Source organism: Marmota flaviventris, chromosome 15 (genome assembly GCF_047511675.1).
Source record: "Marmota flaviventris isolate mMarFla1 chromosome 15, mMarFla1.hap1, whole genome shotgun sequence".
In the NCBI taxonomy this organism is placed as follows: Eukaryota; Metazoa; Chordata; class Mammalia; order Rodentia; family Sciuridae; genus Marmota; species Marmota flaviventris.
Window position 1 is genome coordinate 65,654,153 of NC_092512.1, and position 16,746 is coordinate 65,670,898.

A 16,746-nucleotide genomic window follows, 5' to 3' on the forward strand; every position below is an offset into this window, starting at 1 on the left:
ATCTCAAGACATCAAGGATACCTCTGTGCCCTTCCCCTTCTGCTACTTTCTAATGAATTGTTCCTTCCAAACTACCCTTGATAGTAACCCAATCCATTATAGTCCAATGTTGGTCGTGGTGGAAAGGGGAGGATTCCAAGTGTGGTCACCAGCATGTCTCATACTTTCTGACACTTTCCCCCTGATCTATCATCAGTTCAGTCTTGGGAGATACTGTGGACACAAAGCTAAAATGCCTTCCATTAATTGAACTGGAAGACAGGTTAGAAACCCTATATTTCTTGCGAACAATCTCCACCAGTTAACAGAAAGTCCTCTTTCCTGCTGTCCCCACTCTTAGGACTCTCAGGAAAAATGCAAGTTGTTAGAGTAGAAGGATGATAGGCTCAGCATGACTGGCAAAAATCTGGCCTGCCTCTGGCTCTAATCCTACTGGCTAACAACTCTGCAGTAAATAAGGCACCATGCCAGAGAGACCAGCCAAAAGACTTTACAATGGGGAGTGAGGGTGTGGAGAACTTACCAATAGGCCTGTAAGGAAAGCAGGACTGTTGCAATCCCATCTCTCTGGAGTGCACGCTTTCCCCAAGACAAACTGCACAAACATCTCCAAAGCCCTCACTCCAGGCTTGGCATCCCTCTTGTTCCTTTTGTAGAAGAATTTCTGCTTACTCTAGCAGAAGTGGAGAAGGATTTTTTGCAAGTGCAACCATCTGTATATAGTAATTACATTTTAAGATGGTTGAGGGAAGAGTTCCATGTCACTTCTTCTGTTCCTCTCCCTGCTTTTGCATGGGGCCTTACATATCATAGACTGGTCCATGGGCCAATAGTGACCGATGGAACAACCCTCTGTTATACCTTCTCTTACATATTTCCTGCTCTAAAAGAATCACCAGTCCCCAAGGTCATAATTCTTCAGCTGCTCTGAATAGTTTCCAACTATTTTCTGCTTGACCAAAAATTGGAACACTAACATGAGAGAGGGAAGTGCTCTTTCCCATGCCTTGTGTGGTATCAGTTTGATGACAGTGACTGATGGTTGGTTTCCCCACACCGTCTCTGACTCTTCCCAACATTTCTTTTCACATTTTCTTACTTCCCTGTGATCAACTCATTCTACTTTGAGCCTAAATATACTTCAAAGAACTAGAAGGAAGGTTTGCAGAAGTGCCTTGTCTTTCTCTGTAGATCTTTTGGGCCACTGCCTGTGGTCAACCCCTTCCTTCTTAAGGAACAGAGAGCAAAGCCACAGGGGAATGGCACCTCACTCCAGTTCCATCTGTTATCTCCAGAAAACCCTCCCAGGGTCTCTCTCTTCTCCATCTGTGTGTTACAGTACTCGAGGTGATCTGGAAGGCTTTGTAAGAATGGGGAGCCGGGCTTCGCACAACACTTTGGGGAGCTTTGTTGGCTGCCTGAGGACCACAGAGAATGCTCTCATTGTGTCCCCTTCCATTTTCCACTTGGATCTGCTGTCAGATCTGCACTGTTTACTATACTCTGCCAGAAAATATTTGGGCACTTGCTCATTTGCCAATAGGGCAACACATATTCTCTCTCTCTCTCTCTCTCTCTCTCTCTCTCTCTCTGTGTGTGTGTGTGTGTGTGTGAGTGCGTGCGTGCACTTTCTCCTACAATTTTTGAGATTTTGGCAGTGTTTGCCAAATACATAAGACAATATTTTCAGGGCTCTATCTTTTAGTATCATGACATTCCTCTCAAGAGCTAGTTTTTAATGTGGAGAAAACATATGGGCCTCTGAAGATTTGAGTAGAGGAACCAGAATAAAGAATATAAAAGACTATTTTGTTTTAAATCAGCTACAACTCTTTTTCCTGTATTTATACAAGGTAGCCATCCAATTAATTGCCTATTATTAGGTTATATTCTTTCTGATAATCATTATTAAAAATAGTACTACTCAGGTAATTTTGAAAAAAAATTTAATATACAAAAATGAGAAACTTTTATTTTGTATCATTCTACTAATATTTCTGACATGCACACTTATAACTCTGGCATTGTTGCATTTAAAGATTTTGTTCTTCACTTTTTCATGATTATTAATGTCTCTTCAGTATCTTTATATCTGCTTTTAGTATATGAGTTAAGACTATTCCAGGTTACAAATTAGATTTGCTCCCAATTTTTAAATTCTTAAATAATGTCTTCTGTGTAACTATTTCCAAACAAACCAAATGGACACTTTAACGTAAAATTATACAGCATTACCAGTTCTCTTCGTTTTAATGCATAGCAAATTTTCTATGAGTATACTCGCTTTCTGTATACTTTATGGGTGAAATTATGTAAGTAAGATGTGCTAACTCATCCAATTCAATGCTTGTCCTCAGGATGAGCTCAGAAGGCATGTGCAAGGTCTTTTTCATATTCTAACTTACTTAAAGATATAACTACTCTCTGGAGTTAGAAATTCAAGGCTCCTGAATATATCTGACCACAGTGGGAAATAGCATTCAACTGGAAGTACCACAAATCAGATTGTCTCTAACTAGATGTGCTGCCTCCAAAAACCCACTGGGCCTCTCCGAGGTTAGTATTTCATATATAAATGTCACAAATTTAACAGTCTTTGATGAAATCTAGGGATCATTAAAAGAAACAATCTCATTTGCCATTGAGTTTTGTAGAAGACTTTAGAGATCCATGTGTCCCGTTATATCTGCACTGGAAAAGAAAGTTCCTTCTACCCTTGCATTCCAGATGCTACGTCCAGGCAGCTGCTATTGAGAACAGTCTCTTCCATTTTCTTTGTCTATTCATAGGTTTGGCAGTAGAGAATACCTATTTATCATTTGGATGTGGTTTCAATGTGTACTCCAATCATTCATGGGTTGGAAATTGGCCTTGGCTGGCAATACTGGGTGGTGTGGGCCCTTTAGGATGGGGTTTAATGCAAAGTAATTAGGTCACTGGGGGCACTGCCCTTAAAAGGGATTTAGGTAGTTCTTATCAAACCCCTGTTAGTTCCCAAAAGAGGGGTTGCTACAGAAGAGCAAGACTGGCCTCTCCTCTCTTTGTGCTCCCTGTCTCACTATGTGATTGGCCCCTTTCACATGTGCTCCCACCATGATGCCAACTAGCACGATTGGATGCAGCTGGGAATAGAGAAGGGACCTCACCAGATCCACCATCCCAAACTGTGAACTAAATAAACTTATTTTCTTTATATTTGGTTTCATGTGTTTTATTATAGCAATAGAAAATGGACTCATACAAGTGGGAAATGAATTTTTTTGTGTGTATTCAAAGCAACACAGAGTACTATCCACTACTGTGTGAAGAGAATGCTTGAGAACTCTACATAAAGATATAAATATGGTAAATGAATGAATGATTCTGTTACTGGATTAAATTATTGACTTAATTTGACTGCATTTTGCACAATGTAAAACTTTCCTGGACACCACGATGAGACAATTAATGGGAAAGTTCCTTGGAAAGTAGAAAGCGCTTTCTAAATGTAAGCAATTGTTTCTTTCTGAATTTTAAATGACAATATCCCTATGTACCCAAATTTAATCAAGTTCATTAACCAAATTGCTGGATCTGAAACAGAACCATCAATAATAGCTAAAAGTTCCCAGGAGTTTCTTAAGAAACATAGAAATTTTAACAACATGCATTCACTGATCTTCCCTCTCTCTTACTCTCAACTTTCCTTCCTTCCTTAAGTATATATTGACCCCTTGAGCTGCCCGACCCCATCCCATGCTATACAAGTACCATTTAATTTCATGGTACATAAGTCAGGCTATATAATTGCCATCCAAAAAACTCTAACACTGGCAGTTTTATTGGATAAAATCCATAGGCATACTGTGTAACCCCCAGTACAATCATCAATCAAGTGCCTACTTCATGCCAGGAATGTACTAAATGCATGTGAACTTTGCCCTCCAGAAATGCATGTTGTTTTGGAGGGAGACTAGCATGCAAATTAATGATCACAATACAGCAGTTGCCTTCTACTTGTTTGTTGTTGTTCTGGTACTGGGGATGGAATCCAGAGGTGCTTAACTACTGAGCCACTTCCCCAGCCCTTTTTTTATATTTTATTTAGAGTCAGGGTCTTGCTGAGTTGCTTAGGTACTCACTAATTCTCTGAGGCTGGCTTTGAACTTGCAATCCTCCTGCCTCAGCCCCCCAAGCCACTGGGATTACAAGCATGCCCCCCCTGCACCCGGCTGCATTCTACTTTTGCCTGCACATGTGGCATGGGCAAAGAGACAGAAAGGGCAGGAGGAGAAAGCTGGATATTGTGTAAGTCATGCATATTGTGTAAGTCATAGGACTTCAGGGTTCTTGGGGAAACTTGAAGAGCATGTTGCTCCGTATTTTCATTTTGCAAATGAGAAAACTGAATCTTAAAAAGTGAGTGACTTCAGAGGTTGCATAGTCAGTTAAGGCAGAATTAGAATATTAAATCACCTAATATTAGCATGAATTCTCAGCAGGGGAATTCACCCAATGGGGTGAAAATTAGTTCTTGGGCAGAAAAATATTAGAAATTACAAAGATCACCTCCCATCTTAATCCATTGGTGCTGCTATAACAAAATATGATAGACTGGCTTCTCACAGTTCTAGAGGTTGTAAAGTCAAAATCAAGACAGGGGCATGGGCAGGTTACCTGTCTGGTGAGGCTGCTCTCTGCTCTCAACATGGTGCCTTCCTGCTGCGTCCTGGAGTTGGGGGAGAAACACTGATCCTCACATAGCAAAAGCACAGAAGAGAGTAGTCTCATTCCCTTAAGCCTTTTAAGAAAGGCCCTAATCCCATCCATGTGGGTTCTGCCCCCATAACTCACTCAGCTCTTAAAGGTCCCACTTCTTGAATCATCACACTAGCCATCTAGTTTCAATATGAACTTTGGAGGGACAAAAACTTATAGATGATACCAACTCCAGTGAGCCACAATACATACACAGAGATGCGGTACGTCTGTGGTATTAAATTTTCATGAGTTGAAGGGGTGATTATGAAAAAGAAACAGAAACAGGCCTCCTGTGGAGATGAAGGGGAATAATTTTTCAGAAGCCTGAGAAACACTGGCATGCATCCAGGACTCTGTTCCTTCTACATTGATGCCTCATTTTTATTCAGTGGTCCTGCATGTCATTTTATTTATTGTTTACCTTGTTTTCTCCCCATCACTTTTCTCCTCTCCTCCCCTCACTCTTCTCCTCCCCCTGCCTCCTTCTTTTTTTCCAGTATTGGGGATTGAACCCAGGGGTGCACTACCACTAAGATACATTCCCAGCTGTTGCCCAGCCTGGCCTTGAATGTGAATTTGAGATGCTCCTACCTCAGCCTCCTCTGTTGCTGGGATTAAAGGTGTGCACCCCCACACCCAGCTTGTATTTTTCTTCAAACATTTATTTCTCCTAACCAACAATTACCAGGGCTAATTTGTTTTCAGTGGATTATTTATGATCTGGCACTACATACTCTGACATGAATAAGTATCTTTTTTTTTTAATTTATTTTTTATCTGTAGTTGGACACAATACCTTTATTTTATTTATTTTTAATGTGGTGCTGAGGATCAGGATCAAAAAACCCAGTGCCTCACACGTGCTAGGCAAGCGTTGTACCGCTGAACCACAACCCCAGCCCAATGAATAAGTATCTTTGAAATAGGAAACATAATCTCCAAATTTAGTTTTGTTCACTAAAAAGAAAAAAAGAAAGAAATCCTTATTTAAAAATCAAATTCATAAAAGCATGTTTATTTTCCTTATCAGAGCATCATAGTGATACATAATGTTTGGGTAGATTTTGACAAAATAATACATGCAAGAAATTTGATTTCAATTCCTATCCTTCCCTCCAATTTCCTTCCCCTCCTCCTTCCTGTACTCTACTGATTTTCCTTTTATTTATTTATTTTTGATTGGCACTTTCTACATAAACAGAAAGAAATTCTCTTTGGTACATTTATGTATGCATATAACATGATTTTGTTAGATTCATTCCATATTTCCTCCCCTCCCCTTTCCCATCCTTCCTGAGATAGCGTATTCAAGGCAAAATAAGCTGATGTTTCCAAGTGACATGGTTCTCCTTCTATTCTACTGATCTTTCTTATTTCTTCCCTGCCACACCACCTTCTCTCCCTTATTTTGCTCTGGCTTCCACATACTCGAGAAAACATTTGACCCTTGAATTTCTGAGTCTGATTATTAGCATGAAGGCATCTTTATTTTTTTTACTGGAAAAACCTTTAATTTCTCATCTCTCTGGGTATATATATATATATATATATATGTAATATAAATATATATTATTGTTATAGTACATAAAAGCAACAAGTGTAGTTTAGTGTAATCTATATGTATATATTTGATGTGTAACATATGTATATATAATGGGTGATATAATGGGTATATATATTTGTAATATATGTATATGTTAATAAGACTTCAACATGTATATTGTATAATATGCTTGTGATGTACATCTATATTTTATGCACACATATATGTATGTGTCTACACATATGCTGTTCATGTGGTGTGTGGATGAACAGATATGTGCCAGAAGCCATAGTTCAAGAGCAGTTATGGGAGGCACAAGTCAAGCTGCCTCATGTTGAACTGGTGCTCACAAATAACTCCTTGCAGCAGGCCAGGAGCTCTGCATGCTACCAAGAAGAATTGCAAGAATGCTGAAGAGCGCTGTCTCCCCAGTACAGGCACTGCCTGAGATCCTAGTGTTCTTCATCGAAGGCAGCTTGTCAGGGTGCTAGAGAAGCAGAAGCCAAGATAGACCTGGACATGCAAGAAGTATATTGAGACCCACACTTGTGGAAGATAAAGGAGAAGGGAGTTGGAGTAGGGGAGAAAGCCTTCAGCATTTGAGGCAGTTGAACTCTTGGGAATGGAAAGAAAAAGGAAATTTTGGTAGAGGGGCAGCAGATTACTCAGAGCAGCTCTGAGAAAAATCTCAGCTGACCAATGGGATTATGAAACAAATTTGGCCTTTAGAGGGTTGACAGAAATGGCCTAGCTTTAATTCTCCTGCCATGTTCAATCATGTGCAAGGAGCAACAGTCTTTGGTGTTATGCAACAACAAAATTGGCCAACAGAATTCCTCACAACAGGATCATTGAATTGCTATCTGTGACCATGTCTCCATGACCATCACAGATATTTACCCTGGGCCATTTTCAAATACCACACAAAGTAAGTGCCATTATCCTCACATAAAAATGGAGAAACATACTCAGAGAGGCAGAGAGAAGATATGGACCAATGTTTGTTTGTTTGTTTGTTCATTCTTTCTTTGTTGTTGTTATTGTTGTTGTTTGATCATATGGTTTCTCTAGAATATCTAAAACTTTGTCAGATTCCTTAAGAAATACCTGAATTAGGCAAGGGAAACTTTACAGTAACAGGAACAGAGAAGGAGCAACCTTCAAAAACACAATTTCATAAAGAGCATAGAACTCATAAAACTTACTGGAGGGAACTGAATATGATCAATTAAAATATCTCATTGACATTCATGATTTAAAATCCACGATTTTGACAATTTGCATGACTTCCTGATTCAGAATTTGAAATAATTTCAAAATTTCAAATTTTACTGATTCTTACAGTTGCATATCTCAGGTCAAGGCCAGTTGATGTTCCTAGATGATCAGTGTAGCCAGGGAGACCTTCATAGCTCTGAGAGCAACCTCACATCCACGTGGATTTCTCAGGCTGAGTTATTGCCCTGTGTCCAGAAACACAAGGTATAACAAATCCAATTTCTATGCAAAAATCGGCCAAAATAGAAACTATTAAGGCTGCTGGTGAATGTGAAATTGCCTAAAATAATCCTTTTCTGGAAATTTAAAGTTTTGAATAAACTAGAGTGAAGTGCCAAATTTATCTGTGGATAGAATCCCACCCTGTTTGGGTGCACCATATGGGCCTATAAAGTCGTAAGAAAAAGGCACTCATGATGCTATTTCAAATAAGTGTTCAGATCACCCTCCAAGTTGCTCCCTTGCTGGGTGTGGTGGCACTCACCTGTAATTCCAAGGGCTCTGGAAGCTAAGGCAGGAGAATCTCAACTTCAAAGCCAGCTTCAGTAATTAGCGGGTCCTAATAACTTAGCCAGAGCCAATCGCAAAATAAAATATATAAAGGGCTGGGGGTGTGTTCCAGTGGGTAAGTTCCCCTGGGTTCAATCCCTAGTATTAAAAAAAAAATGCTCCCCTAGTAAAGGAGAGATCTTTAAAATGACTAAAAAGAAAGAGGTTCTTTGGTTATAATTTATGGGAAATATTGTAGGCTATTGTAATATTTACAAGTTTGAGGGATTCCTGAAGGTCCTATATTTGTTAAGGTTAGGTGCAGACTCTGTTGCAGTATCTGAGTTTCTTTCCACCAATCCCCCGCCCCTCTGAGTTCTGCATTTCAGAAAGCATAACACCACTCACCTAGTTGTCAGGTCTGAAAAGCTCAGCATCTCTCCTCACGTTCTGTTTCTCTTGAACCACACTCATTTAATTCACCAGCAAATTCTTTCTGCTCTAAGTTGAAACTGTGTTCGAAATCACAGTTCTTCTCATCTCCTCTCCCACTATTACTCCTTCTCATACTTTCCCATGCCTCTGGCCTGGTCCACTGTGCCCCCATGCCACGTTCTCTCCATAGCATTCACAGTGACGGTTGGGCAGTGTTATAGTTTGAATATGAGCTCCTGGTGAATGCAGGAATGTTTATTAATGATTGTACTTCATGAACTGTAACCTGATCAATCCACCTAGTTTGAATGGACTGACTGACTGGTAACTGTAGGCAAGTGGCTGGAGGAGGTGGGTCACTGGGATGTGCCTCTGGGGATTTTATCTTATCCCCTTTCTCTCTCTCTGCTTCTTGGTTGCCATGAGTTGAACAGTTTTCTTCTGCCACACTCTTCCACCATGATGTTTTGCCTCACCCTGGGCCCAAAGCAATGGAGTCAGCTGACCATGGGCTGCACCTCTGAAACCATAATTTTTTCCTCCTCTAAATTATTCTGGTCAGATAGTTTGGTCACAAGATCAAGAAACTAACTAACACAGGCAGCAAAGGCAGTCTAGGTCAACAATAAAAAGACTTTATTAGATTTCCATCTGGTTTAGAATAAACCTTTAATCCAATATAATAACATAACAATCCTGTTAGTTGTAAAAGTTATGAAGAGAAATCAAAACAGTATTATAGGTAGCAAACAGGAGAGGCTAATTTAACAGGGCAGGCAGAAACATATGGTCATACATGCCCTAGTCCCTGCTTCTCTTCTGATGGTCTCTCCTTCATTGCTTGCCCGCTCATGCTTGTTCACTCTGGTTTAAACAAACATGTACTACCTCTGGGACTTTGCACCTACCTGAGGTCCTATTTTTCCACAAATCCGTACAGCCTCTTTTTTCTCTTCTTTAGTTCTCTTCTCAGAGGTCACTATACACAGAAGCCTGACTCATCTATGACCTAATTGTCCCATCAATCTCTACTTTCTCATCCCAATTTACTTTTCTCAATGGTGTTTATCACTGTGACTTTATTTTATCACACATCTTTCTACTTAAGTGTCTATTCACTATCTATCTCCCAGCATGGGAATATAAACTCTATGCTAGTAGGGTTCTATGCTGTTCACTGTTGTCTTCCTAATATGTAACGCATATGCGGCACATAGTAGGTACTTAATAAATATTTATGGAATACATATATAATGAACGGGTATCTGGCATAAGTGTGCTGTCTAATGAGTTGCTTAGGAAAAGCAGGCACTGGAAAGGGGGAGGAAGGTTGGTGGAACAGCATAGTAGACTTGGCTAGTCACACCAGTTCCATCCATTTCTTCTCCTGGGGCCATGCTAGCATTAGATACCTCCAACACTCTGAATTCTATCGTGATATGGTGGTTTATAGCCGGTAACAGGAAGCTGGTAAGAGGAAGTTGTGGATAAAATTGAGCTTCAGAAAACAGCAGGCTTAGAGTAGATATCACCCACTCTTAATAAACCAAAGATTCAGAATTTACATACTTCCCTGAATACCTTTTGCTTTGTATTGTATAAGCAAACTTTATCATTCCTGAGATTTTTCCTTTGTATTAAAGTTTCATTTTCAAGATGAGTCTACAATATTTATATCACTGCTCCTAGTTTGAACAATGAAACATGTATTTTATTCTTATTTGGACTAAATATTAGCAGCAGCAAAAACAGAAGGTATTTAAATCATATCTTAAAGCAAAGTCACCTTTTCTGGAGGTAGAGTGACTATAAACATGACAAATTAGAGGCAATGAATAAACTCTATCTCATATTTGGAAAGTTGATTACCGCTCTGTACTCTGGGCAAATAGACAACTGACAGCTAAAGAAAGATGTTAATTCATGGATGAAAAGGCAAGTGTTAAGCAAAAATACTTACGTCAAATTCAAAATGACTTTGAAAGAGGATGGTGCTTTTTTCATTAATTCAATAAGAACTAATCATTTGCTCTGTTCATTATGTTTAGTGAAATTTGATCTCACTTGGGTTGTTTTTCAGCTAACTTCAATAAATTTTATGCATATATTTTTATAGTTAGTTGCATTATAATTTCCACAGACATCATGAAAATATCATGGTTTCCAGGAGCTTGAGGTGGGAAGGGAGGAATGGATAGGTAAGACACAGGATTTTTAGGGCCATGACACTCTTTTTATGACTTTGTAATGGTGGATATATGACATAGTACATTTGTCAAAGTCCATAAAACATACACCATGCAGTGAATGCTAATGTAAATAATGGACTTTAATTAATATTAAAGTATCAATATTGGTTTGTAAATTGTAACAGTTGTTCCACCTTAATACCAGATGTTAATAATACAGATAGGGAGATAGTAAGACAGGGAGGATAGATGGGAGTTCTCTACTTCTCAATTTTCCTGTAAACCTAAAACTACTCTAAAAATTATCTATTAATTTCTTTATATGCTATCTATAAGAAATTCAATTCAAATATAACAATGTAGGTAGGTTAAAGTAAAAGAATAAAAAAGATTGTTCATGCAAACATTATTCAGAGGAAATCACATAAAGTAGATTTTAAAAGTAGCAAAGGAAATTACCAGGTACTGAGAGGGACAGGACGTAGTGAATGAATGGTCAATCACCAAGTAGATCTTGCGCCTGTTTTCTTGAGCATTTATCCTAGGAAAATGAAAAATGATGGGATAACTCTGCATTTCAATTACAGCAATGGTTATATGATGCATACATGATAAAAAATGGCATAAACCACACACACAGCACCAACGTCAGTTTCCTAATTTTGATACTGTAGTACAGTTTACACAGGATGCAATGATTGGAGGAAACAGTAGGAGATACGTGGGACCTCTTTTTCTTATCTTCTCAATTTTCTATAACTGTATAATTATCTCAAAAGAAAAGCTTGCAAAAGATGATGCCGATTGATAAAATGACTTTTTAAAGTATGGCTATGTTGTCTGAGTTGATTTTTTTTCTTTAGCAGTCCTGCCAGCTGCTGTCTCATGGTCCCAGAGGGACTTCCTTAAAGCAGCCCTTTGTAAGCCCTGCCAGCTGTCGCTCAGTGATTTCTAGTGAACAGCAATACTACACGCCTCCAAAACTTGCCAGCTGTGGTTTCATGGTCAACATTAAACATTTTAAGGTATCCTTCTGTAAATTGTTGCAGGTGTCAATTTCCACTGAAGGCATTTCTTTCATCTTGCCTTTTTAATTCTGCAAGAAATACAGTTTACCCTCTGATTATGACTCGAAGGAACTTAGAGTTTTTCTTTTTTCCTAATTTTATTTGGTGTGTTTAGTGAATTTCCCAAAAGACAGACAAAAATGCAGACACTGAAGAAAGGTGGTTCTGGGTTCACCAATTGATGATGAACAAAGAATTGAGTAGCAGACATTCAGGATGGCTGGGACATGAGATCTCAGGAATGTTAGCAGCCCAGACAATGTCTTGCTATTCATGGAACAAAGGAGCAAGGCTGTAAAAAATTCCATTTGGATTTAACTGAGTTGATTTTATTGAATACTTGTTGCTCACAAGAATCATCTTGGGAGCTTTAAAAAAAAAATAGCTAAGTTGATGTCCTACCACAGAGCAGGGAAATCTGAATTTCTGACTTAATATATATCAAAGATACATGAACTTGCATGTGTGTTTATGCATATGACAAATTTTACACATGCTCATGGCATAAATGGTATGTTAGTAAGTGCTCTGGAGAAAAATAAAGTTGAAAATGGAACAGGGAATATATATGCATGTTTGTTGAAGAGTTTGCAAATTAAAATTGGGTCAAAGATCTTATGTTGACTGACTTCTTGTTCTCCTTCATGAAGTTCTCTCAACACAATACATAACCCTCAGAAAAGGAAGTCTTGTAATATATCAGTGTCAACTTGCATTTAGTGAGTCAACATTATCAACATCAGGAACTTGTCTTGAAAGTAAATATTTACAAATCTAAATAATTAGGCCTGATTGCTATCTCATAGTTAAAATGAGCCGGAAAGAAAGTGACTCATTAGAATTGCTGATAGCTTTAGGTACTCCATATAATATATTGCAATATGTTCCATAGTTCAGAATATTACTTCCTTAAAGACTAAGATATCCTGAAAAAGCAAAGTTTACTTTTGGTAAATCATTTTATTTTTATGTGTTAAATGCATTGCCTTTTGTGATTGTAGAAATGTTATTTGGTCATTGCATAATTTTTAGAAAAGATTAAAAAAAAAATTCACCAAGATGTCACCATTAATATTTTGGTTTATGTTCATTTAGCCTTTTTTAAAATTTATTTATTTATTTAATATTTAATTTATTTTATTGTTTAAATACATGGCAGTGGAATGTATTACAATTCTTATTACACATATAGAGCACAATTTTTCAAGAATTGGTGTGAACATACTTTATATACAAACAGATGTGAAAAATTGTGCTTATTTAGTCCTTTTTATTCGTATGTACATAGGTGGAATTTTTATTTATTCCTACCTTTTGTGTTTTCAAAAGCATGCTGGGAAGACCAGGAAAACCATCATCACAAACATGCACCATATGAATATATATAATTTCATTATATATATATATATATATATATATATATATATATATATATATATATATATATATACACACACATACTCATATTATATATACACATATATTGTATCTAAGTATTTTATAGGTTAAATTTGATTAACATATTTGGGGATGACATGGATGTTCTGTTGTACCTTTTCCTGTTCTGTGTCAGCCACACACCCTTGGTTGCACCCAGGCATGGCTGTCCTCTAGCTCTATGCACATCTGAAGACTCAAATCCCAACACCTGCTCTCTGGTTAAGACCCCATGATCTTCCCCTCTTGCTTTTCTACTTCCTGTCTCTTGGACTGCTCCAGCCTCGTTCCCTCTTCACTTCCTTCTTTCTTTTGCCCAGATCCAGCCGACCACACACATAATTCCCTGGAGTCACCATTCCATGGCGTCCTGTTTCCCAGTCATGAGCCGCCATTACTGCAGCTGTTCCTCTCGCCTACCCGCTCAGACCTTTGATCTGCCTACTGCCAGACTTACCTCATCATGTAGAACAGTCTCCACTACAGCCTCAAATGGGTCCCCAGCAATGTCAGAAATTCGGTTTCAGGCTCCTGTTACAGCAACCATCCTACCTTCCTCTACTTTTTTTTACCCTCCTCTCCCTGTGCTCTCAGCAGACAGTTTTTCTTCCCACTTTACACACCACACACAACCCCCACAGGCTGTGAGATGGGAACTCCTTGATTTCCCTCCATATCTCGGACTCCATCTTTTTCTCTTTCCTGTTAAGACCAAGTTTTCTACCCCTGCTTGAGCCCCTTAATTCCAATGATTATCATTTTTCCTTTTTTTTTTTTTTCTGTCTCTCTTCTCCTCCGTCCTTTTTCAGACCATTAACTCCAAATCTGGCTGTGCATTAGAATCCCCTAGGGGGCTTCCAAAAAAAGTGCAAATGCTGGGCCTCACTCCAAACCTATTAAATCAGAGTAGTCACAGGCAGGGTCTGGCATATGCATTTTTTAATAGCATTTTTTTAGCAGCTTCCCAGGTGGCATTACTTTGTGCTCCTGGTTGAGAACTATTGACTTAGCCATCTGATTGTGCTCCATTCTTTAGTATCTAAGGGCCCTTCCCATTTCCTCCACGGACCACTCCACTTTACAACCAAACTTTTTAGAACAGTTGCCCACTCTTGCTGCTCATTCTCATTATCAATTCTCCCCTAATTCAGTTTTGCTGTCTGCATCCCACACTCTGAATTCTACAATCTCTTTGTTCCCCCAAATCAAGAACATTTTGTTCTTGTCAATATTTGTCTTGACTAAGGCACTAGACACTTTTGGCTCTTCTTCATGAAAGATTGGTTTCCCTGTCTTCTCTAACCCCCTGTTCTGGTTTTGGTTCCACCTCTCTCATTATTGCCCACAGTTTTCTCTACCTCTTACTCTGTTGTTTCTCTTATGAGTTACCATGGACTCCACTGCCCTTCCTAATCTGGAGACACTCAGGTATCCCCAAGTTGCAGACCTGTAGTGTTAAATATCCTCTGAACATCTGCCTTGTTAAAAAAAAAATCCTTTGAAATTAGTTTATGTACCAGATAAGTATTTAGGGAAAGGAAGTTATGTGGTGCTGAGGATTGAACCCAGTGCCCCACGCATGCAAGTCAAGCATGCTACCACTGAGCCACAACTCTAGCCCAGAAAGAAAGTTAAATGTCCTAACATAATAATAAGTTCTTAAAGTTTTGCTGGGCAAACACTGAGTCATTTCAAATGCATGTTTCCAACACCTTGATCAAATAGCTCTTCAAAGTTTGTTTTTATAATTAAAGAGTTATTATTCCTTTCCTCTGCTGAGAAGAATAAGGACTGGGCTTCTGTGACCTACCTGATTCACCCTCTTCTGCTAATATCAGATAACTAGGGAGGAAGTGATCGATGGTAATTGTATATAAAGGAAAACCTTTAGTTTGGATACGCTAAGCAACTGTGCAGTGATCAGTTTACAGTTTCTACCACAATGCTGATTTTGCTACATCTGCTCATAAGTTTGAACCAGGGAGGAATGATAAGAAAAACACAAAGAACTAAATCCTGAGAACCCTCAGGCTTGGGGGAGCATAGGGATAGGGTTCAGGTGGGGAATCATCTTTGGCCAGTGTAGGAGGTAGGTGAGGTAGTGGTGATGCTGGGAGATAGGAAGGAAGTGACAGAGTTCTGCTTTTGATGGCCTTGCTATTGCCTTGGTACAGATAGAGGCTGCCTGGACATTTTAGAAACTTAGAGCTTTCCTTAAAGGACTTTTGAAGGAAACTCAGGCCATGCAGAAGTCCTGTGCTTCACAGGAACTGAGAAAAATAAGTAAGGACTGACTTGGGGCAACGCATCGCCCGCTCCCTACTCTTCCAACTCCCTCTACCATCCCTAGGATGAGAGACTATAATCTTGGGCATGTTGCAGGCCTAACACTTCTTGGAGAGATGGAGTGGGTGAAGCCAGTGAGACTGAATACCTGGAGCCTGGAGAGGTAGTTTGAGGCCACAGCACCAGTTGATCCATGGTTTGGGGGTTAGGGGTCTCCACCCACAGCACATCCATCCCTCCTGAGCCCACTGAGCTCCTGCTTTGAGGAGTCTTTCCTGACATACTGGTGTATACATTCAGAACAAAATGTTGTTCACCAACCTAAATAACAAGATTTTCAGGAGCACTTTAAAAGAAAAACATACTGTTACAGTTTCTATAAGAAGCAGAACTCTAAGAACAAATAGGCCAAGAATTTAAATGTAGCCTGGTCAGCACCAAACATGAGATAAGTAATGGTACTGGCCATAAGAATAAGAAAGCACAAATGAGAACCAAAAAATAATATTTGATATTTTCACAACTACACATTTTATAAAGCACACATCAATGTAAAAAAAAAATCCAGAATGATTCTGAGGAATGTATTAGCAAATTAGAGGAGCACTTTGGAAAAATCTCCCAGAAGACAGCAAAGGGCAAAGATATAAAAAAGCTATATAAAAGAAAAGTAATGAGATGTGGCTGATAGAAGTTGTACTTCTAAACAGAAGTTCCAGAGAAAGAGAAGAGAGTCTGAAATGGGCAGGAGGACATATTTAAAGAAATATTTGAAGGACTAATTGAAATATGTTCCAAAAAATAATTTAAAGAAACCCATCAGTTTTGAGATTGAAAAGACACATAAAGTGCTAACAAAGAGAATAAGGAAAACATCCATATTTTATAGTGTAATTTTTAAAAAAGGAAACTGAAAACTACATATACATAGTTTTATACATGGAGAAAAATTTATTTATGGAGAAGAATACAAAAGAATAAAAATCAGATTACTACAGAGGGTAGAGTAGTATTCTAAAGGTACTAAAGAAAAACTTAGTACATAGAATTTTATATTCGAATTTTATATTCTAACAAGTTATCACTTCAATGTAAGGTCATTAATATATATATATTTAGGTACCACAGGCTTTGGACACTTGCCATGCTAATCACAAAAGTTTTTTGTGATCACAAAAGTTTTCTATGAAGCATTTACATGAAACAGACCCATCAAGAAAATGCTGCAAGAAACAGTATGAAGAAAAGAGGATCCGACATTTTGATACTGTCTGTGGTCTTT

The 16,746-nt window shown here is 38.5% G+C and overlaps 1 protein-coding gene across 1 annotated transcript in view; it reads right to left on the reverse strand.

The window, feature by feature from the left end:
* Asph (aspartate beta-hydroxylase) overlaps positions 1-605 on the reverse strand; it is a 219,588-nt gene extending 218,983 nt beyond the window's left edge. The window contains exon 1 of the mRNA XM_071602317.1: positions 524-605. Within this exon, the coding sequence (XP_071458418.1) occupies positions 524-563 (40 nt within the window). The 5' untranslated portion in view covers positions 564-605. The remainder of the gene's footprint in view (positions 1-523) is intronic.
* Between the last annotated feature and the right edge of the window lie 16,141 nt (positions 606-16,746).